Source organism: Capricornis sumatraensis, chromosome 8 (genome assembly GCF_032405125.1).
Source record: "Capricornis sumatraensis isolate serow.1 chromosome 8, serow.2, whole genome shotgun sequence".
NCBI classification, from domain to species: Eukaryota; Metazoa; Chordata; class Mammalia; order Artiodactyla; family Bovidae; genus Capricornis; species Capricornis sumatraensis.
In genome coordinates this window covers 65,334,245-65,356,690 of record NC_091076.1, presented here as the reverse complement: position 1 = coordinate 65,356,690, position 22,446 = coordinate 65,334,245, and the positions used below count along the sequence as shown (strand labels likewise).

At 50.5% G+C, this 22,446-nt stretch overlaps 1 protein-coding gene across 1 annotated transcript in view; it reads left to right on the top strand.

The window, feature by feature from the left end:
- UNC45B (unc-45 myosin chaperone B) overlaps positions 1-22,446 on the top strand; it is a 28,469-nt gene that overhangs the window by 1,721 nt on the left and 4,302 nt on the right. The window contains exons 3-17 of the mRNA XM_068978220.1: positions 492-667; positions 2,070-2,159; positions 5,114-5,281; positions 6,096-6,264; positions 8,082-8,252; positions 10,645-10,816; positions 13,705-14,005; positions 15,259-15,353; positions 15,506-15,647; positions 16,361-16,501; positions 18,094-18,221; positions 19,287-19,353; positions 20,182-20,295; positions 20,618-20,733; positions 21,740-21,857. Of these exons, the coding sequence (XP_068834321.1) occupies positions 492-667; positions 2,070-2,159; positions 5,114-5,281; positions 6,096-6,264; positions 8,082-8,252; positions 10,645-10,816; positions 13,705-14,005; positions 15,259-15,353; positions 15,506-15,647; positions 16,361-16,501; positions 18,094-18,221; positions 19,287-19,353; positions 20,182-20,295; positions 20,618-20,733; positions 21,740-21,857 (2,168 nt within the window). The remainder of the gene's footprint in view (positions 1-491; positions 668-2,069; positions 2,160-5,113; positions 5,282-6,095; positions 6,265-8,081; positions 8,253-10,644; positions 10,817-13,704; positions 14,006-15,258; positions 15,354-15,505; positions 15,648-16,360; positions 16,502-18,093; positions 18,222-19,286; positions 19,354-20,181; positions 20,296-20,617; positions 20,734-21,739; positions 21,858-22,446) is intronic.

The following is a 22,446-nucleotide window of genomic DNA, read 5'->3' as shown; positions in this document are numbered from 1 at the left end:
AGGAGCTGTCTGCCTCGAGATGGAAGGTGCTCCCCACAGCTGGAGGTATGCAAGCACCAACTGGATTGGTACTTGGCAGGGATCAAGGAGCCAAGACTGGAGAGTCAGGAATTGAATGAGATGGCCCTTAAGCTCCCTTCCAACCTTGAGACAGTGATTCTTACCACCTCCCTAACTAAGGGGAGCCTAGGACCAGATGGTCTACCTCAGGGACTTCCAGTCTCCGGGATCTAATGCCTGATGACCTGAGGTGGAGCTGATGGCATAATAATAGAAATAAAGTGCACAATAAATGTAATGCACTCGAATCATCCCCAAACCACACCCCACTTCCAGTCCGTGGAAAAATTGCCTTCCACGAAACTGGTCTACAAGGAAGCACACTCTCCAAGGGAGAGACGGAAGCCCTGGAGTTGGGGGGGTGTTGTGGGGGAGGAAGGAAGGTGGTCTGCCTCCCGGCCCCCTGAGACTCTGCCTGCTTCCCTCGCTAGCCATTGATATCAACTCCTCGGACATCAAGGCTCTGTACCGGCGATGCCAGGCACTGGAGCACCTGGGCAAGCTGGACCAGGCCTTCAAGGATGTGCAGCGCTGTGCCACTCTGGAGCCACAGAACCAGAGCTTCCAGGAGACACTGAGGAGGCTCAACACCAGCATCCAGGAGAAGGTGAGCTGGATCCAGAAGGTGGCCCTTCCTACAAGCCTCGGCCACCTCTCCCCATTCCTAGTAGGGACCAGTTAGGGCAGCGGGACACCAGGGCTGGCCTACCTCCACTCCCTTGGATGGAGTGGTCACGTGGCACAGAACAGCTGGGCCGGTGCCCCTGTCTGTGAGGATCAGAGTCGCCGTGATGCTTGTTCAAGGGTACAAGCCAGACCGGACTAGGATACCAGTCTTCTCAATTCCAGATGGAGGCTTAAAAAACAAATTGCAACTTACTATGTCTTCACTATGATCTTCCTCTCTTTCTAGGAGGACAAAGGCAGCGTGAGAAACCTGGGAACTGGGGGGAGGATGTTGCTGGGGGATGCAGGAGAGCCAGGAACCAGCAGGAACAGGGGCTCTTTCCTAGGAAAATGGAGTGGCCTCAGGGAACTGCGACCAGAGATAAGGGTCCTGCACCCTCTGTCCTCACTTAGCTGCCAGTTTTCTGAGGGACGCCTTGGGGTGCCGGCTTCCCTACCCTGAGAGCAGAAGGGTAACTTGATCACGCATCTCCTTGCTCCGGGTCGCAGTGACGTCTGGATGCCTGCGGCAGCCCCATGCAGGGACCACAGTGTTCTGTCCAGAGTGCAGACTCCAGAGCTGTCAAAATACAGACCAACGAGTGATCAGTGAAGGGGTGGTGACTGAGCGACTTCCTGAAAGGAAATGACCGCAGGGGGGAAATAGGTGGCACTGTGGCCCAGCAGAGCAACGCTCAGAGCACTGGGGTTGGGGTTGGGGTTGGGAGAGTGAGGGATGGAGACATTCCAAAATAACCGTTTAGGGACTTCCCTGGTGGTCCAGTGGCTAAGACTCAGCGGTCCCAATCCAGGGGCCTGGGTTCGATCCCAGGTCAGGGAACTGAATCCCACATGCTGCGACTAAAGATCATGTGTGCTGCTGCTACTAGGACCTGGGCACAACCAAGAGAATGAATGAATGAACGTTTAAAAAGGAATAAAGAAGGAAAAAATGGTTTACATTTGTTTCAAGTGGTACTTGAAAGCTGCTTCATGTCTCTGACCCTGGAGATACTTTCCTGTTTTAGCCCATATTTAAATGTCTAACAGTGAGGCTGCAAAATTGGGGTGATGATCTTTTTGCCTTCCAAGACTTGTGAAGACTAAATGGGACCTCGAATGTAATTAAACTGTAAGCTTTGTGGAGCAAAGACTTAGTTTTGTTCTCGTCCCACCCGTAGTAATAACAGTTCAGTTAGATGATTGTTGGATGGATGAAAGAGTGATGGAGGCCGGCACGAAGAGCATACCCTAATATTACCTGAGATGACCTTTGAGTGGAGTTGACTGAAATGATGGGATGCCCGCCTGCCTTCTTCCCCACTCCCCTCCTCTCTCCTCAGCTCCGTGTGCAGTTCTCCACTGATTCGAGGGTTCAGACGATGTTTGAGATTCTCCTGGACAGAAACAGTGAAGCGGATAAACTGGAGAAGGTAAGTGCTGGGCAAGCAGCGAACCAGAGGAGGGCGCTCTCGGGGCGCGCAGGTAACTGCTTCCTCTGCGGACTCCGCCTTTGTGTCCGGACCGTAACGTCCCCGACTCGCGCCGGTGGGCGGCTCCTTGGAGAAGGGAGACAAAGATGGGCCAAACGATAAGCACTTTAGGCAACAGTGTGAACTCTAAGAAGGGCCAGGGAGAGGGTGAGAACGACGAAGAGAGTCATGTGCAACACGAGGAGGTGCTCGTGTTGAGTCATGCTCAACAGTTAGAACGATGAGGGTTGAATCCTGTCTTTGTATTTCTGCTCTTCTGTTCAGCGTGTATTGTTTTTTGCAGTGCATGGATTTTGATATTTTAAAACATTGCATTCAATACCATTTATCTTGATTACAGAAGTTTTTTGTACCCCGTAAAATCTGCACCCAAGGTAAGTGTCTTACTTGCCTTACCCTAGTTTTGGGCCTGAGAAACAATGACACGTCAAAATAATGCTTTACTCCATTTCAAAATGGAGCAGCATCATTCTGAATTATGAAGATCATTCTGCAGCATGATTCTGAATTATGAGGATATTTATTCCTAATATCTTCTTAACCAAATTTGCTGCATTTTTAAATGTTTCTTTTTTCCTCCTTCAGAGGGAAAAAATGAATATATGAATATAAGAATTTAACAGAGATGCATGGGGAATTTTTGTTAGTTTTATGATCAGTAATCATATAATATGCAAATATCAGGGCTTCCCTAGTGGTCCAGTGGTTAAGACTCTGCCTTCCAATGCAGGCAGCTTGGGGTTGATCCCTGGTTGAGGAACTAAGATCCCACATGTGGCAGGTGCAATCAAAAAAATTTTTTAATATGCAAGTATATTTTATAACAAACTCTTATGAGGACTTGATGAGTTGTTATATATATATGAAAGCAGTACTTTGTACCCTGAAAAGTACAAAGCCCTTGACTGATAGAGTGATGATGGTTCTGCTCATGCTTGCCTGAAATTCTTTAATCAGCCTGCTCCCCAGCCTCTTGGGGGGTTCCCTGGTGGCTCAGATGGTAAAGCATCTGCCTGCAATGCAGGAGAAGGGGGTTCAGTCTTCGGGTCAGGAAGATCCTTGGAAAAAGGAATGGTTACCCACTCCAGGATTCTTGCCTGGAGAATCCTGTGAACAGAGGAGTCTGGCCAGCACAATCCATGGGGTCGCAGAGTCAGATGCAACTAAGCATGCGCACCAACCTCTTACTCTCTGCCTGTTTGCCCACCTCCTCCTTTTCTTGCATCATGAATTCTTTGCCCAATCTCAGGGTCTCAGGTCCTCCTCAAGCCCTCCTCTCTAGATCTGGAGCCTTTTAAAGGATTTCAACACACAATTGGATGCCTGTAGTTCGGAGGGCCAACTGTACTACATTATTTTACGTAAGGGACTTGAGCATCCGTAGATTTTGTTATCCACCAGGGTCCTGGAAGCAATCCCCTGTGGATACTGAGGGAAGATTGTGAATGCATCCTCAAGGTGGAAGGTTTTATATCCTTCTTTTATATCCTCAGTTCAGTTCAGTCACTCAGTCATGTCTGACTCTTTGCCACCCCATGGAATGTAGCACACCAGGCCTCCCTGACCATCACCAACTCCTGGAGCCCACTCAAACTCGTGTCCATTGAGTCGATGATGCCATCCAACCATCTCATCCTCTGTTGTCCCCTTCTTCTCCTGCCTTCAATCTTTCCCAGCGTCAGGGTCTTTTCCAGTGAGTCAGTTCTTCACATCAGGTGGCCAGAGTATTGGAGCTTCAGCTTCAGCATCAGTCCTTCCAATGAATATTCAGGATATACTTTATATACATATATATATATACATACATAGTATATATAGTCATGTCGAACTCTTTGCAACCCCCGAGACTAGTCTGCCAGGCTCCTCTGTCCATGGAATTCTCCAGGCAAGAATACTTGGAGTGGGTTACCATTTCCTTCTCCAGGGCATCTTCCTGACCCAGGGATCGAACCGACATCTCTTGTGTCTCCTTTAGCAGGTGGATTCTTTACCACTAGGGTCACCTGGGAAGCTCGGGCTATAGCTTAAGCAGTTAGCATTATTTGGGAAAGGCTCGTTAGCTATTTGTGATAGGTTGTCCTTCAGTGTCTTAACCTTGAGACAATACAGGGTTAGGGTTTTTTAGTTTAGTTGTTGTTTTGTTTTTAAATTGAAGTACAGTTGATTTACAAGGTTGTGTTAATTTCTGCTGTATAGCAAAGTGTGGTTTGGGTTTTCTTACTTAGTTGCTTAGGCATTGAAGCCACTTCAGACTAATGGGTTCCTTGATTAATTAACTTAACATTTCCCTACCCTTTTCTTTAAAAAAAATTTTATTTGGTTGTGTTGGGTCTTCGTTGCAGCCCACGGGAAATTTGTTGCGGCATGTGGGGTCTTTTGTTGCAGCTCACAGGCTCAGTTGCTCCTCGGCGTGTGCAGTCTTAGTTCCCCAACCAGGGTTAGGGTTAGTGCGGGATCTTAGTTCCCCTCCCAAGGATTGGAAAGTGGAGTCGTCACCACTGGCCCACCAGGGAAGTCCCTTTCCTACCTTTTATAAATCCTTACCCACAAGCAGATACGCACAGTTTTATTTTACCCAAAGTGCCATCAGCGTGAACCTGCAATTCTGTTTCTGCAAACCAATGCTTTTTCCAAGTTGCCTCTGAGTCTTCTCATTTATGTCTTTGATGGCTGCAATATATTTTCATCCAGCTGGTCTTTACTGCAAGTTACTTTGTTTCTTGTTCTGAATTATGTTCTTGGGCTACATTCCCAGGAGCAGGGTTATAGGGCAAAAGAATATAAAGAAGTTTTGAAGACCTGGTCCTTGCCCCAGCCCCTGCACTTGGCTCATGGTCAAGGCCTCAGTAGCCAGACTTCGCTCCTGACCTTTCTTGTTTCCTTTGCACCTTCAGGCCGCCAACAATCTCATTGTCCTCAGTCGTGAGGGAGCGGGGGCCGAAAGGATCTTCCAAAACAACGGCATGGCCCTGCTAATGCAGCTTTTGGACACGAAGAGGCCTGAGCTGATGCTGGCTGCCGTGCGGACCTTGTCGGGCATGTGCAGTAGCCACCAAGCTAGGGTGAGGGCAGGGGCGGGGCTCGTGGAGCAAAGGGCTGCCAGCCTGAGGATGGGGCGTTGACCTGTGGGCAGGGCATGGCTGGCGTGGATAGACGCTGATACGACGTCTAAAGCGGCCCCCCTCAACCTCGATTGTATGGTCCCAGATTCAGCGGAGACTGATCCTCTGGTTTGTTTCTTTGAGCTGAGAATGGGTCTGACTAAACAAAGAATAAGGGCTTCCCTGGTGGCTCAGATGGTAAGGAATCCGCCTGCAACGCAGGCAACCGGGTTCGATCCCTGAATTGGAAAGATCCCCTGGAAAACGGAATGGCTACCCACCCCAGTATTCTTGCCTGGAGAATTCCACAGACAGAGGGGCCTGGCCGGCTACCGTCCATGGGGTCACAGGGTCGGACACGACTGAGTGACTAACGCTTTCACACTTAAACAAAGATGAGTTTATTGAAAGTGGTTTCTGTGGAAGAGCTGAATGCAATGGCTGTGACTGTTCACTGTTTTTCATACTAAATCTTCAAAACCCAGTGTGTGTTTTACATGCACAGCCCATCTCAGTGTGAACTTGCTGCGTTACGCACATTCAGTGCCCCCCCTGGGGCCAGAGGCCACGGTACTGGAGGGCGCAGCTCTATCCCTCTGGAAAGGGGCATGGCTTGAGTCCGGGGCTTGCTGGGGCCACAGGCCCTGTGAGACACCGGCTGCCTGGGCTTCTGTCCCGACTGCATGGGGCGGCCCTCACCCGCTCCCTAACCTGCACGGCAGCTGGAAGGGAGGGGCAGTCAACTGACCATGTGCTTCCCGCTGGGGGCGTCTAGGCCACAGCGATCCTCCACGCAGTCCGCATAGACCGAATCTGCAGCCTCATGGCGGTGGAGAGCGAGGAGATGTCTCTGGCCGTCTGCAACCTGCTGCAGGCCATCATCGACGCTCTGTCTGGCGAGGACAAGCAGGAGCATCGGGGGAAGGAAGAGGCCCTGGTTCTGGGTAGGAGACGGTTTTCAGCTTTGGTTCGGGGGGCTGGGGGCAAAGAAGTGCCAGTTACTACCTCAGACTGAGCATTCGTGTATGTGGAGGTGGCCCGGTTATATTTTTCCATTTATTTTTTTTACTATAAAAGTCACAGAGGCACAGTCACATTTACGAGAGCTAAAATGTGGAAGCAACTCAAGTGCCCCTCTATGGATGGAGAAATAAAAGGTGGTGTGTGTCTCTACAATGGAATATTGTTGAGCCTTAAAAAGGCAGGAAATTCTGACACAAGCTACAACATGGATGAGACTTGAGGACCTTATGTTAAGTGAATAACCCAGTCACAAAAACACAAATACTGTATATGCCACATATAGGAGGTTTCTTTTCTTTTCTTTGTTTTTCTTTCAGCTGCAGACCCTAGTTTCCTGACTAGGGATCAAACCCGTGCCCCATGCAGTGGAAGCATAGAGTCCAACCCACTGGACCACCAAGCAATTCCTTGTGTTTTCTAAAACAGTCAAAATCATAGAAACAGAAAGTTGCATGGTGGTTGCCAGAGACGGGGGGAGGAGGAAATGAGTTGTTTAATGGGAATTTCAGTTTTGCAACTTGAAAAAGTTTTTAAAAGTAACTGGTGGTTCAGTGGGGAAGATCCCACTTGCCAGTGCAGGAGACGTGGGTTTGATCCCTGATCCAGGACGATCCCACACGCCTTGGAGCAACTATTGAGGCTGTGCTCTAGAGCCTGGGAGCTGCATCAGCTGAAGCCTCTACACCCTAGAGGCTGTGCTCTGCAACGAGAGAAGCCACAGCAAAGCAAAGCCTGCACCTGGCAACTATAGAGTGGCCCCATCCACCCCAACTAGAGAAAAGCTCACGCAGCAACGAACACCTAGCCCAGCCAAAAACAAACGAAATTATTTTTAAAAGTAACAGAGGCTTATTGGAGAAACTTGGAAAATTTTAGAAATATGTAAAATGAAAAAAAAAAACAACCCAGTGACCTGTAAACATCCCTCCAGATAACTACTATCATCACTGCCATGTGAAACTTTCCAGTCTTTTTTCTGTTTTTAAAAACACATTTTTCACATTACTTAGCTTCCTAATTTTATTTTTGGGTGCGCTGGATCTCCACTGCTGTGCACGGGCTTTCGGTGGTGCGTGGGGGCTGCTCTTCGTTGCGGGGCAGTGGCTTCCCTTGTTGCACAGCCTCTAGGCACATGGGCTTTAGGAGTCGCGGGCTCTAGACCGGGGCTCATTAATTGTGGCGCACGGGCTTAGTTGCTCTCAGCATGTGGGATCTTCCCAGACCTTCCCAGTAAGATGTCTGGTTGAGCCTGTGTCCGCTGCATTGGCAGGCCAATTCCTATCCACTGTACCACCTGGGAAGTCCCTTTCCAGTCTTTTGTTTTTCCTATCCATTCATATAAATATCTATTTAATGAAGCTGGAATTCAACTTGGATATTGTTATTCAGTCGCTAAGTCATGTCCGACCCTTTGTGACCCCATGGACTGCAGCCTGCTAGCTTCCCTGTCCTTCACTATCTCCTGGAATTTGCTCAAATTCACGTCCATTGGGTTGATGATGCCATTGAACCATCTCATCCTCTGCCACACCCTTTCTGATCACCCTTGGGGGTGTTGTCTAGAATCCTCCCTGCCTTCTTTGGAATGATACAGGATACTCTCCCGGGAAATTCCAGGATCTGGGAAGCAGTGGATTCGATATTTCCAGAGTCCTTCCAGAAGCCCCAGCCATCCCTGGTCCTATATACCTCAGACGCCCTAGTCCTCTCCATTCACCCCTGAACTCTCCTTACTCAGACTCCAAGAAGGACCTGAAGCAGATCACCAACCACCTGCTCGACATGCTGGTCAGTAAGAAGGTGTCTGGCCAGGGTAGGGATCAGGCCCTGAACCTGCTCAATAAGAACGTCCCCAGGAAGGACCTCGCCATTCACGACAACTCCCGCACCATCTACGTGGTTGATAATGGTGAGGAGGTGGGAGGGTCTGGGGCTCACGCCAACCTTTCCAGTGGGCACTGGGGAACCAGGCAACAAGCAGAAGGTGGAAGGAGTGTGGCTCTTGTCTGAGAGAGGTCTTCATTCCCAGCTGAAAAGCCAGGAAAAGACATTAGCATGTTAGGATCCACCAGTGGGCTGGTGAAGGCGTAGGTCCTGGCTCTGAATTCAGAGCCTGAACGCACACAGAACACAGTCAAAAACATCTGGGCGGAGTTTCCTATGGCAAGCACCAAAAAAACAAACCAAACTCCACCAATGGGAGTAACGTTTCTGAAGTCTCATGCTGGCAAAATGCAGGCCTTCCAGAAGGGAGAAATGGCATCCGTGTACTTTATACAAAGATCAATAAGAGTGCTCCAGAAAACATCCATTAAATTCGTCAGCTCCAGGGCATCACCCCGGAGATACCCTAAATCACTTTCAGTTGTTCAGGAATCATACTTATGGCTTTATGATCTGCTGTGATAAATTCTCCCAGAGGTATCATGACATTTAGACCATACCTTTTCTAAAATGTTCAAGCCAGCTTTTATCACCTTGACCTTTATTCTGTTTTGATACAGCACTTCTCTTGTTTGGTTTTCACAGATCTCAGCAAAGTTCATGTGCTTAGACTTGAACATATTACTCTAGCGCTTAAGCCTCCTCCACTCAACACTCCCCTCCCTCCCCATCCCAGCTATGGTCTTCTCTGCACATATCACAAAGGCTGGGCATTGACAATATACTTCTCTCTGCACTAGGATCTAGGCCCAGCAACACGGTTTATGGGACAGAGTGGGTGAGGAGCAGTATCTGTTATTCTAGGCACCGAAATGAATAGCATTTAGGTTAAAAATAGTGTAGACTTTAAAATATCTAGGTATCTGGTGAAAAGCTGCAATGTGGAAGTTGTTTGTTGTGAAAATTGGGCTGGGGGACTTGGGTAGGGGAGTCCCCAGGATGTCAAGACTGAAGTGAGTTTCTGGGTTCAGGGAGGGGCAGACACGGACAAAGGGGAGGTCCAGGGTGTTCTAGCAGAAGAGAAATGAGATGCTCAAGATGAGGGCCGACTGAAGGGAAAGCTAGGAGGTGAGGCTGGGGACGTGGAGCAGCTGCATTTGCTGAAGGCTTTGGAGAGCCAGGCTGGGAGGTGGGGTTGGTTCATCAGGCCCAGTCTTGCCAGTGCTTCTGTGTGTGTGTGCTTAAACACAGAGCACAAAGTTTACTGCCAGGCACATTCACTGCCTCTGCCCTGGGCCAGGGTATCATGCCGCCCAGTGTTCACCATGTGCTACCCTAGGTCTGATCAGCTCCTAGGCACCACTACGACCTGGCTTTGAAATCAAGCTATCGTCCCCGAGGCAGTGGAGCCTCACAGTTAACATCGTGGTCTTTTACATCAGAGCGGGTCCCTGCTATGTCACTTGCCAGCATTGTGGTCTTGAGCAGGTTACTTGACTTCTCCATGTCTTGGTTTTCTGCTCTGAAAAATGGCAATATTAATTTCTGCTCACCAGTAGGGTCAATGTTAGGATTAAGTGAGATAGCGTGTAGAAAGCTCTTGGCACACAGTAAGATTACCTTATTGTAATCTTTATACATCTGTCTTCTCTATTGTATTGTGAGCTTTTTGACATCAGGGTTGTCCTTTATTTTGGTAGCTAGCACCTCGTTTACTCATTCATTCTTTTATTCGACAAATATGTAATGGCTGAATTAGCCTGGTGGGTAATAGGAAGCCTTTGAAGATTCTTCAACAGGAGAAGGGATAATAACCATAATGGTAAATATCCTATTTGCTAAATAATTAATATATATTTAGTGTCATGATGTGTCTAGATTAGCACTAGGCCAATGTTTCCGTACATTATCTTGGTGAATCCTCAAACTCTATGAGGTAGGTAGTATCGTTCCCATTTTACAAAAAAAGATATTGAAGCCTGGGGAAAAGAGAATATAAAACAGTATTTGAAGAAGATTATAACGTTAGCGCTGGTCAGTCAGTTCAGTCGCTCAGGCGTGTCCGACTGTTTACAACCCCATGGACTGCAGCATGCCAGGCCTCCCTGTCCATCACCACCTCCCGGAGCCTACTCAAACTCTTGTCCATCGAGTCGGTGATGCCATGTAGAGTCCTCTGAGCTCAACTAGTCTTGACTGTGTAAATGTGAAAATGAGGCCCCTGATGGGAGGTGAATGGCTCAGGTAGGGGCAGAGGCGGGTGTGGAGCCTGGGTCTCTAGGCTGCATCTCAGTGCCCTTCACGCTGGATGAGCCGCGTGCTGCCAGAAGGCGGGCTGCAGAGAGCTGGGCGAGGAGGGATGTTTGTGAGGACAGGGCCTGGCCGGCATCTTACACTTGCTGCTATCTGTCCTGCAGGCCTAAGGAAGATCCTGAAGGTGGTGGGGCAGGTCCCAGATCTGCCGTCCTGCCTGCCCCTGACTGACAACACCCGCATGCTGGCCTCGATCCTCATCAACAAGCTCTACGATGACCTGCGCTGTGACCCTGAGCGCGACCACTTCCGCAAGATCTGCGAGGAGTACATCACGTGAGTCTCCTGGAGGGTCATGTAACCGAGTGGGGGTCTGGCTGTTGGCCTTTCAAAAGCCAATAAAGAGGCAAGGCTGGTGGGAAGGAAAGCTTGCTTTACTTCAGAGGCTGGCAACCTGGGGGTGGAGGGGAGGGTGGACTCCTGTCCAAAGGCTGACCTCCCCTCCCGCCCCACCACCACCCTGCTGACAATCAGTGGGCAAGAATTTTTAGAGATGGAAGGAGGGGTGCTACACACAGAAACGGCACAGTCAGCTCTGACAGTCACCTGGAAACTGGTCATCAGCGGTCTGACCAGCATCATCTTGCTCAGTCCAGTTAGTCTTTAGGGTCAGTTTGTTCCCATTTCCTTGAGGTCAGTTCTCAGAACCGTGGCAGCATTTATCACGGCCACAGTCCAGTCATCACGTAATTGACTTCTTCCACCTGGCAAGGGTTTCAGTATCTTTAAGACAGCTCACAAGATATGGCTCAGAATATTATCTGTGACCCTTGAGGAGAAACTAAACCCTTGACTTAGCTTAATGACTAAACTATTATTATTTGGTTTCATTTGACTGTTTTCCTTTGTGACTGCATTTTCCCACTTCTCTGATTAAATTTGTTGTTCGGCTAGAGTTTTTCCACAGACCAAAGGCAGGTTGAAGACAGGGTGGGGAAGGACCATAGGGTCCTGCTCCATTTCAGTCGGGCTCTGTATTAGTCAAATTGAGCAGCGTAAAACAAGAAACGTAATTTATTATCTCACAATAGGACAGCAATTTGGCAGAGGTTCGGCTGGGGGGTTCTGGCTTTGGGGCTTACACATTAGCCACATGTTGTCCTGGGCTACTGTCATCCGAAGGCTGGACCGGGGCTGGGAGACCTTCCAAGACGTTGCATCAAAGTGGCTGGCACACTGGTGCTCGCTCTTGGGCGGAAGCCACGGTTCCTCCCCGTGTGGATCTCTGCTCACGGTAGCTGGCTTCTCTTTTCCTTTACTCCAATAATCCTCAAACTTGGAAACTGTTCAGATTTCTGGGACTCAGTAGTCTGGGTTGTGGCTCAGGAAGCTGCATGTTTTAAAAGCACTCGGGGAGTCTTGGGAGGGTGGAAACTCTCCCTTCACTCTGCTTTCCTTTCTCTATTCCAGGGGTTGGCAGACTTTTCCTGTAAAGGGCCAGCGAGTGCATTTAGGTTTTATGAAACATGTAGGTCTCTAACACAATGAAAAAGAAAATAAACAAAACTACTTTAAAATGTAAAAAACGTTCTCAGCTTCCTGGATCCAAGGCCCAACAAAGTTGGCTCAATCCCATCGTTTCTCCTGATCCCGACTTTGAGTCACTTTTAAGGCTTCTCAGGGCTTCTCAGTGTCTTTTTCCACCTCAGCTTCAGTGTTTGCAGCTAACTTGAGTCTTTCATGAAGGCCCTAGCTGAGTTCCAGTAACTATCTCCCAGCCAGTTAAGTTTGGATAGCGGTTTGCCTGTGAATGCTGCCTCTGTGGTCACCTGACACTGAGTCGGGGGATTACCACCTTCAACAAGTGGAGCTTGAGGCTGCCACCTCCCACCCCCTGGGGGTGCTTTGTCAGGGGCCAGGGGCTGGGTGGAAGTTCAGATGCCAGCTGGCATTGGTTTAAAGGGCAGACCTCAACTCCTTATTATTTTTTTAAATTATTTGTTCATGGCTTCACCGGGTCTTCGGTGCTGCGTGCGGGCTTTCTCTAGTTCCTGCAGGCGGGGGCTGCTCTCTAGCTGTGAAGCCTGGGCTCCTCCTTGTGGGGCTCCTCAGTAGTGCGGCTCTCAGGCTCGAGAGCACCAGCGCTAGTTGGGGCACAGAGGCCACAACCAGGAAGGGCTCTGGGTGCCCCAGCACCGAGCAGGAAGATGAAGCACAGGGCATGGACTCTCTGGGCTGGAGGGGCTCTCGGAGCTCCCAAAGCCTGCCCCTCTCCCCTAGAAGGACCCACCCACTCGCCCAGCCAGAGGCAGAGGTGGGACCGGAGCCCAGGTCTCTGACTCCTGCGCCATGTTCTCCTTTCACTTATACCCCTCTGCTTTTACACTGTGTACATCTGCCCTGATCCCCTACAACGAACAAACCTGGGCAGATCTCAGAAGGATCGGGTGTCCCCAGACAGAGGTCTTCCTGTAGAGTAGATGATAGTGGATTTTGAAAGCAACACAGAACCTTCCAGCTCTTCTAGTCCAACCCCTCCCCCTAACTCAACGGGAGAAAGACTAGGACCAGACAGGGGAGCGACTGGGCCAGGCGGCGTCATGATTCAGCCGCATCGGGGAGGCCGGTGGTGTGCCAGCCACCCTGGTAGCCCTGGCTGCTGTCCTGTCCCACCAGACATCCCAGCTTCTGGGAAGCCTCTTGGCTGACAGCTCTCACCTGTCACCTCTCTTTGGGGACTTGGTTCAGCTAAGGACAGCTATTCACCTTCCCAGGGCAGCCAGCACCCAGTGGTTCATCCCTCTCTCCAACCTGGAACAACTTTGAATGGTTTCTCAGCTCTGGAACTCTTTGCAAGCTGAGGCTTCGTCATGACTGCATCTCAGTCCAGCGCCTCCTTCCATCCAGTCCTGATTTCTTCCCTTTCCCAACAGGCGTTGATCCCGAGCTCTCTCCCTAACAAACGTCCTGAGTGTCAGTCCTCATCTGGGTGGGATTCTTGAGGAACACAACGCCTGGCACATCCGTTTTGTCATCTATCCTCATCATAACTCTGAGAAGCAGTAGTGCTATCCTCAGTGTCCAGATCAAGAGCTGAGGCTCAGAGAGGTTCAGTGACTTGCCTTAGGCCACACAGCATATGAGTTGTGGATCTAGGATGCACAACCAAATCTGCCTGCCCCCGAATCTCCCACTCCCCTGACCACACTGGCCTTCCGTTTTAGGGGCACGTTTGACCCCCAGGACACGGACAAGAACGTGATTGCCATCCAGACGGTGTCGGGGATCCTGCAGGGCCCCTTTGACCTGGGCAATCAGCTGCTGGGACTGAAAGGTGTGATGGAGATGATGGTGGCGCTGTGCGGCTCGGAGCGTGAGACGGACCAGCTGGTGGCCGTGGAGGCCCTCATCCACGCCTCCACCAAGCTTAGCCGCGCCACCTTCATCATCACCAACGGTGTGTCACTGCTCAAAGAGATCTACAAGACCACCAAAAACGAGAAGATCAAGATCCGCGCACTGGTGGTGAGTGGGCTGGGTCCCAGACCCTGCGCCAGGTACCAGGGATGCCAGAATGAATGGCATGTGGCCCCTGTCTTTGAGGAAACCAAGCTGTAGGCACCCAGACCCACCCACAGGCCTCTGCAGAGCAGAGTGGTAAGCAGAAGACTGTGAGAATGTGGATTCAGAATGGGAAACCATGCTGTATAATGACTGTCTCCTTAATTTGTTTTTTTTTATCATGGGGTATGCAGGATCTTAGTTCCCCCAACAATGATCAAATGCCCCCTGCGTTGGGAGCAGAGTCTTAACCATTGGATCACCAACAAGTCCCTGCTCGACGCCATTGAATGACTCAAACACTGATGAGCCTTTGTCCAGCAAGTACTTTCAGTGCAGACTCCAAAAACTCAGTTTCCTTACTTGGTTTCTATATAGCACAGTTAAACCTATTGCATTTTTTCCCATTTTAATTATATAGAAATCACTTTCATTGACCTTTTTCTTGTCAACAATTACAGTGAAGATTTGAGTCATTGATCTGTTTTTCTTTTTTAGTTTATATCAGTTTTATTTAAAAAAAACTGATTTTAGCTTCTACCATTGTGAGTTTTCTCTTATGGAAGACAGACTTTTGTTTTCCCCAGCAAGAGTCCAGTTTTTCCTGGGTAAAAATCTGCACATCTGAATCTTCCCCCCACCAAAGTGATTTCATGACCAGGTTTTGTGCCATAAGTTTTATCACTGAGGTTTCAGTTGTGTTAATATTTGGGCTTCCCTAGTGGTTCAGATGGTAAAGAATCTGCCTGCAAGGCAGGAGACCCAGGTTCAATCCCTAGGTCAGGAATATCTCCTGGAGTGGGGAATGGCTACACACTCCAGTATTCTTGCCTGGAGAATTCCATGGACAGAGGAGCCTGGTGGGTACAGTTCATGGGGTTGGAAATAGTCGGATACGACTGAGCGACTAACACTAGTATCATCCTAGCTAATTTTTCAAAACGACACGACACGAAGCACCTATGGGGACAAAATAGTGAGCAGGGGGCAAGGGATAGAGTAAAAGCCTCCAGCTTTGTGGGCATTCACCCTAACCTGGAAGCCTCAGGGAAGGCATCCTGGGAGAGGTGCCACCTGACCAGAGTTCTGTAGAATGCAGAGAGGTTGATCCAGGCAAAGCAAGGGGGCAAAATATTCCAGCCTCAGGGACGTGTCTGAGCAGGGCCTGGTCCCCAAGCCTGGTGTCTTTAATCCTGCAATCCTCTCCTCCTCCCCAGGGACTCTGTAAACTCGGCTCGGCGGGCGGCACAGATTACGCTCTCAGGCAGTTTGCTGAAGGCTCTACAGAAAAGCTGGCCAAACAGTGTCGCAAGTAAGGGTTTTTCCCCAAGCCCACCATCTCCTCTCAGGGATGTGCCCTAGTGGACGCCAGATCCTGAAAGACCGCCCACCTGCCTGCTCCCCTGGATAGTTTCGCTCTTGCCCGAGCCTCGGGACCCTTCCCCAGTGCCTCCCTTCCCCCAGGTGGCTGTGCAATGCATCCATAGACACCCGGACCCGGAAATGGGCAGTGGAGGGCCTGGCCTACCTCACGCTGGACGCAGACGTGAAGGACGACTTTGTTCAGGACATCCCTGCCCTGCAGGCCATGTTCGAGCTGGCCAAGGCAAGTGTGGCCCTGACCTCTGGCCCCGGGATCTGCTGGATTCAGGCCCGCGGGCTGTCTGCTGAGCCTGGGAAATTGGACGTCCTCCCTTCCTCATCCCGACTCCACCCCCTTCTCATCATGTAAACCTGGGTTGGTCATTTCCCTCTGTCTGGTCCTCATCTTTCCTGACCGTGAAATGGACTCACAGCTCCTCATGCCTTCCAGGCAGTGGGAGGGTGAGTAAGATGGCGGTAGTCTTTTTTCCCTGGAACCCCTTCGGGGAGTGAGGTCTTCAGGGACCAAGAGGTCTTTTTTTGGCCCCTTCCCTCTTTCCCAGTCCCTCCCAGATGCCTTTCTTCCTCTGTTGGACCACCACTGGACCCCGTGTCCCCCACCAATGGCTCTTTCTCACCACAAAAGGCAGAAGTGTGGGAGGGCATTTCCATCAGAGGCTGTCCAGGTCCCACCCCATCCCACTGGGCTTTTGAAAGGAGCACAAAGCAATGGGAACACTCAGAGGATGTCCATGCATGCTCTGGGTGCTGGTGAGGCGGGCAGGAGAAATTCATGCGAGCAGAGCCAGTTCCTCTGCCTTGGGGCCTCACCAGCCACGCTCCTCCCAAAGCAGCCTGCCTGCGAGGGAGCCTCTGGGAAGCAGTGGTTTGTTCTCAGGTTTCCTTTCTTCCTGTCTCCACCCCCCCCGCCCCACCATCCACCACCTCTGTCTCCAGACCCCCGACAAGACCATCCTGTACTCAGTGGCCACCACCCTGGTGAACTGCACCAACAGCTACGATGTCAAGGAGGTCATCCCCGAGCTGGTGCAGCTGGCCAAGTTCTCCAAGCAGCATGTGCCTGAGGAGCACCCCAAGGTGGGGATGAGGACAGCCGAGAGGGGGAGGAGGCTGTCCACCGGACCACCAGAGAGGTGGGACGGAAAGTTAGTGATATTTGGGTGGTGTGTGTGTGTGTGCGTGTGTGTATGCGTGTGTGTGCGTGTGTGTGTGTGTCTGGGAGGATTTGGCAGATGATGCAGATAAAGTGCAGGCTTGGTGGCTCAGATGGTTAAAAACCTGCAATACAGGAGACCCGGGTTTGATCCCCGGGTTTTAAAGATCCCCTGGAGAATGAGATGACAACCCACTCCAGTATTCTTGCCTGGAGAATTTCATGGACAGAGGAGCCTGGCGGGTTACAGCCCAAAGGGTTGCAAAGAGTCAGACACAGATGGAAGTAACAGCACGCACACAGGCATGCAGATAAATTGAAGAGGAGCATGGTCAATTTCCCCCACTAGGTGGCACTTGTGTTTTTCTTAGTTTAAATGTTCCACTGAGGTGGAGGGGGAATCAACAATTTATAGTCTGGGAAACCAAAGGAAGCCACGATGGATGTTTTGCAACGTATGTGGTTGATTTCACGGACACAAGACAGTTTGTTATAGTTCATGTTTTCAACATTCATGCAGATTTTATTTTCTGGGATATCTGGATTTTGGTGTGTTGCATTAACTACCAGAGGCTTTTATCCTGTGTGCTTAAAAAAAAAAAAAGTTATAATCAGAATGTATCTATCATCTTGTATCCAGTTTGGGGGAAATACTTCAGGTCTTTAGGCATGCAGGATCTCAGTTTCCTCAGCAGGGATTGAACCCAAACCCCCCTGCAGTGGAAGCTTGGAGTCTTAACCACTAGAAGTCCCACTGAATAATTTTTTTTTATTAATTAACATTTATTTTTGGCTGCACTGGCTCTTTGTTGCTGTGCAAGGCTTTCTCTATTTGTGTCGAGCGGGGGGCTACTGTTCACTGTGGTGCACAGATTTCTCATTGCAGTGGCTTCTCTTGTTGCAAAGCACAGGCTCTAGGCCAATGGGCTTCGGTAGTTGTGGCTAAGGGGTTTAGCTGCCTTTCAGCATATGGGATCTTCCTGGACCAGGGATTGAACTCACGCCCCCTGCACTGGCAGGCGGACTCAGCCACTGGACCACTAGCGAAGTCCCTGAATAATTTTTCAAAGCTGCATAGGATTTCACGCAAGCAAGGGCGTATAGCTAGCATGTTCTGCCTCTGTGAAGTTCAAATGTGGCTACCAGAGACGGTCCACAGCTGTCAGCAGCCTCTTCTCAGACACTCTGAGGATTATCTGTGAAAAGTGAAGTCGCTCAGTCCGACTCTTTGCGACCTCATGGACTGTAGCCTACCAGGATCCTCTTTCCAGGCAAGAGTACTGGAGTGGTTTGACATTTACTATTCAACCCTGAGGCTGACTCTGGGTTTCTGGCAAAATCCAATCCATTGTTTTGTCGGTTTTATCTGCTCTCTCTACCCTCTCACTCTGCCCCCACGCATAGCCTAATGAAAAGCCAGCCTTTGGCAAGAAAAGGAACACACAGGTCATCTACTGTTTGGGATGATCTTCCTTATTCCAGGACTGATCTCCTTGCCACCTTTTCATCTCCCCAGGACAAGAAGGACTTCGTGGACATGCGAGTGAAGCGGCTTCTGAAGGCCGGCGTCACCTCAGCGCTGGTCTGCATGGTGAAAGCTGACAATGCCATCCTCACCGACCAGACCAAAGAGCTGCTGGCCAGGTGCTGCTGCGGTGGTCCGGAGCTGGGGTCTGAGGGCCTGCAGGCAGGAGGCTGGGTGGGGACATAGCGATGGCTGGGGGAGTAAGGGAGGAAGGGAGCCACTGGGGCCTGGAGAGGAGGCTGAACGGGATCCACATGGAAGAGTGACGTGTCAGGGTGGGCCTTCCCGGGTGCAAATTTGCACTGGGAGGAAGGAGGTCACTGTCCTTTCTGGTGACCTGGTTCCCAGACCCTGACATGCCAGAGGGGAAAGGCACAGTTTCCATACAGCCTGATGGGGAGGCAGACAGGTTCACAGCTACAACACAGCGGGTGCCGTGATGGGGATAAAGAGAGACAAGCAGTGGCAGCCCACTGGCTAGAGGGGAGGGTATGTAGGTGGGCAGCCAAGAAGGCCTCCTAGAGGATGTGACAACTCAAGGGAACCCTGGAGGAAAGAAAGAAGCTGCTCACATGCAGCGGTGGGAAGGGTTCCAGGTGGAAGGAACAGCATATGCAAAGACCCTGAGGATAGAGGGAGAAGGAATGAATGAGGTCACAGTTCTCCAGGAATGTGTCTGGAGCATGGAGTGCACAGGGGAGGGTGGTGCTAGATAAGACCAGAGAGGAAAGCAAGGGCCAGATCATGGAGTTCCGGGCTCCCTCCAGGCAAAAGAATTTTTCCTGGGTGATGGACTGTAGCTTGAAGGGTTCCTTTATCCATGGGATTTTCCCGGCAATTATACTGGAGTGGGTTGCCATTTCGTTTTCCAGGGGATCTTCCCTGGGATTGAACCTGGGTCTCCTGCATTGCAGGCAGACTCTTTACCATCTGAGCCACCAGGCAAGCCTAGTGAGCCATTTGGTATCTCCCTAAGCAGGGATGGGGCCACTTTTTGCAGCTGCCTTTGGCCTCTCTTCCTCCCCAGCCACTCAGGTCCACGGCAGTATCTTCCCAAGGTTAGTTCTGGGGCAGGTGCACAGTGGGAATGCTTTCCAGGGTTTTACTGGGTCTCACTGGTTGGCCTGCTGATGCCTGGGAAGGGTGTGCTCACGTCCTGCATGTCCTGTATCCTTGCCCTCCAGGGTATTCCTGGCACTGTGTGACAACCCAAAGGACCGAGGCACCATTGTGGCTCAAGGTGGTGGTAAGGTAATTGAGAGGGATAAGGTTCTTGCCATCCAAGAAGGTGCTCCACTGGGGAGGAGCTCTCTCACGTGTTTGTGTGTGTATCTGTGTGTGTGTGTCTGTGTCTGTGTCTGTGCATGTGTGTAATCTGTGTGTATGTGTGTGTGCATAATCTTTGCCTGGCCCAAAAATAATGCACCCCCTGCCCCTGCCCGACCTCTTGGGATACGGTTATTCAGGAACCTGTCTTGTCTGTGCCTGAGTCTGTGATGTGTCATGGGATTTACTGTGGAATCCCATTTATCCTCCTTGCTAGTGGAAGCAAACAGTGCAGATAGAGACCATGGGCGTTGGTGTGGGAGGCTTGTCATTGAGTCCTTGCTTGTCCCTTTTTAACTGCACAACTTTGGGCAAATTACTTATCTCTCTGAGTCATAGTTTCCTCTCTGTAAAACAAGGGAAAACATCCTACAGTCATATTGTAGAATGTCACAGGATTAGAGAAAATACACTTAAAAGTGTTGGCTCATGGGAGGTGCTCAGTGAATGGCTGCTCTTATGATTAGCTTTGACTTAGGCAGAAAGGAAAACATCAGCGTCTTGATTTTTCCAAAAGCCAAATGAATGTATGTGGGTTGGGGAGAGTGCCTGCAGAGACCTCCATGTGCGCTGGGGACCAGGGGGAGTGAATCGATGATTAAGAATTTAACTGTTTCCTGTGATGCTTGGGAGTTGAATCTGTTGCTGAGTCTTCTTGAACTTCTGATGGAACAGACAGTGGCTGGCCAGGGAGGCTGGGGAGAGAGGTTTCTATGTATGTGACCGAGGAGTGCTTCTGCCCTTTCCTTGCAGGCCCTGATTCCCCTGGCTTTGGAGGGCACAGATGTGGGCAAGGTGAAGGCAGCCCACGGCCTAGCGAAGATCGCCGCGGTCTCCAACCCAGACATCGCCTTCCCCGGGGAGCGGGTGGGTGGCCGGGGGTGAGGGGCGGGGAGGTGATGGGAGGAGTCTGCTCCCAGGGGCCTTTCTCCTTATCACCTCCCCCTGGCTTGGGAGGGGGCACGGTGCCATCACAAAGAGGGCGATGAGTTGGAGGGGCATGGATTCCAGCCCTGGCTCTGACAAACAAGGCTGCAAAGTAAAGGAAATAACCCCACCCCTCAGGATCATTGTGGAGGTGGAATCAGGCAAGGGTGGGCAAGTGCATAGGAAATTCCAGAGCCGGGCACCTGAAAATGACTGGTGGAGATGGGCTCCATCTGACGGCGCCTCGACCCCTTCCGCGTAGGTGTACGAGGTGGTGCGGCCCCTCGTGAGTCTCCTGAACACACAGAGGGATGGCCTCCAGAACTATGAGGCTCTCCTAGGCCTCACCAACCTATCTGGGCGGAGTGACAAGCTCCGGTGAGTGGGGGCGTGGAGGGGACGGGTGGAGAGCGGTGTCGCCTCAAGTGTCGGAAATGTCCCAGGAACTGTGTGCGCGCGCCTACGAGGATGAGCTGGAAGGCCGTGGGTAGAAATGGTGGTGGGAAGGATGTGAGTTAGCGCTTGGAGAAACAGCAGTTGAAGGTGCAAAGCCAAAGGCGACTGGAAAGACGTCCTTCTGAAGTAGTAAAAGAGATATCAGGTGGATGAGGGGTGGGATAAAGTGTATTCCTCCTTGGAAGCAAGGAGGTGGTGGAATTGGGCTGAAATTTTTAAGTGGCAGAAAACTCAACTCCAGGTGGTCTCAGCATAATGGGAATTTAATGATTCAGGATATTGGGAGTCATAATGTCTCCTCTAGGATAATCCAGACTCGGGCAGCTTGATGCAGGGTTACAAAGCTGTCCCAGAATCTACTTCTCTCCCCCTCTGCTGTCTGTATCGTCTTAATTCTCAGACAGACTTTTCCCCTTTCTCATGATCACATGAGGGTTACTCCAGACCTCACATCATGGTTTTATCTCCAGCAGAAGAGAGAAAGACATTCTCCAGCGATAATATAGGAGGATCGCCAGCTAGGTGACATGTTCATCCGAAATCCCAATGCTATGGCCAGGATGCTGTGCTGTGTCACTGGCGACCCCTCCTGGGGGTGGGATTGTTGGTATTGTATCAGTCACCAAGTCGTGTCCAACTCTTCTGAGACCCCATGGACTATAACCTGCCAGGCACCTCTGTTCATGAGATTTCCTAGGCAAGAATACTGGAGTGGCTTGCCATTTCCTTCTCCAGGGGCTCTTCCCAATCCAGGGATCGAACCTGCATCTCCTGCACTAGCAGGCAGATTATTCGCCACTGAACCACCAGGGAAGCCCAGGGGTGGGATTATCACTATCTAAACGGTGCTGGCTGAGGATGGCTAAAACCCCAAGTGGTCTTTACAGAGGACTCAGCAGGCTCTCTGCCTCCACCCCTCACACCTTAGGAAGAAGATCTTTAAGGAGAAGGCCTTGCCGGACATTGAGAACTACATGTTTGAGAACCATGACCAGCTGCGGCAGGCGGCCACTGAGTGCATGTGCAACATGGTGGTGAACAAGGAGGTGAGGGGGCTCAGGATGCACGTGACCAAAGCGTGGAAAGCGGGGCCTAGATGACAGCTCTCCTCCCTGAGGGGCCCCAAAGGAGACGAAGGAAAATATGCAAAGTGATGTTATCCCTAGCTGAAGCTTGGATCCCAAAGCTTGGGCAGGACTAGGGGCGGGGGGAGTCCCATTTCCCCAAGTTATTTACTAAATAGTCTCATAGCAAAAGACGAGGCCAGGGTCTCTTGGAAGTCAAGAGAGGTTAGACCATTTGCAGCTGTTGAAGTGCCACACATATAAAAAAATGAAGAAATGCAACAAGTTGCAAGCAATTTTGGATTATGTTAAATGGTAACATTTAATGACAGATCACTGTTTCCATAGAAACTGCAATGCATTATAACACCATTTGTCGCAGATTAATTATAGAATTTGTAAAAATACAATGAATTCAGAACACATCAATGGCTTCACAGTCCAGTACTAGGAGAAATCATCACCACATGATGAACGAATGTCTCTTCTTTTCCATCCTGGCAGAGCACTGCTGTGCTGGTAGGTTGAACCTCATTAGAGGTAACAACAGGGTTGAAATCTGAGGCCCTTT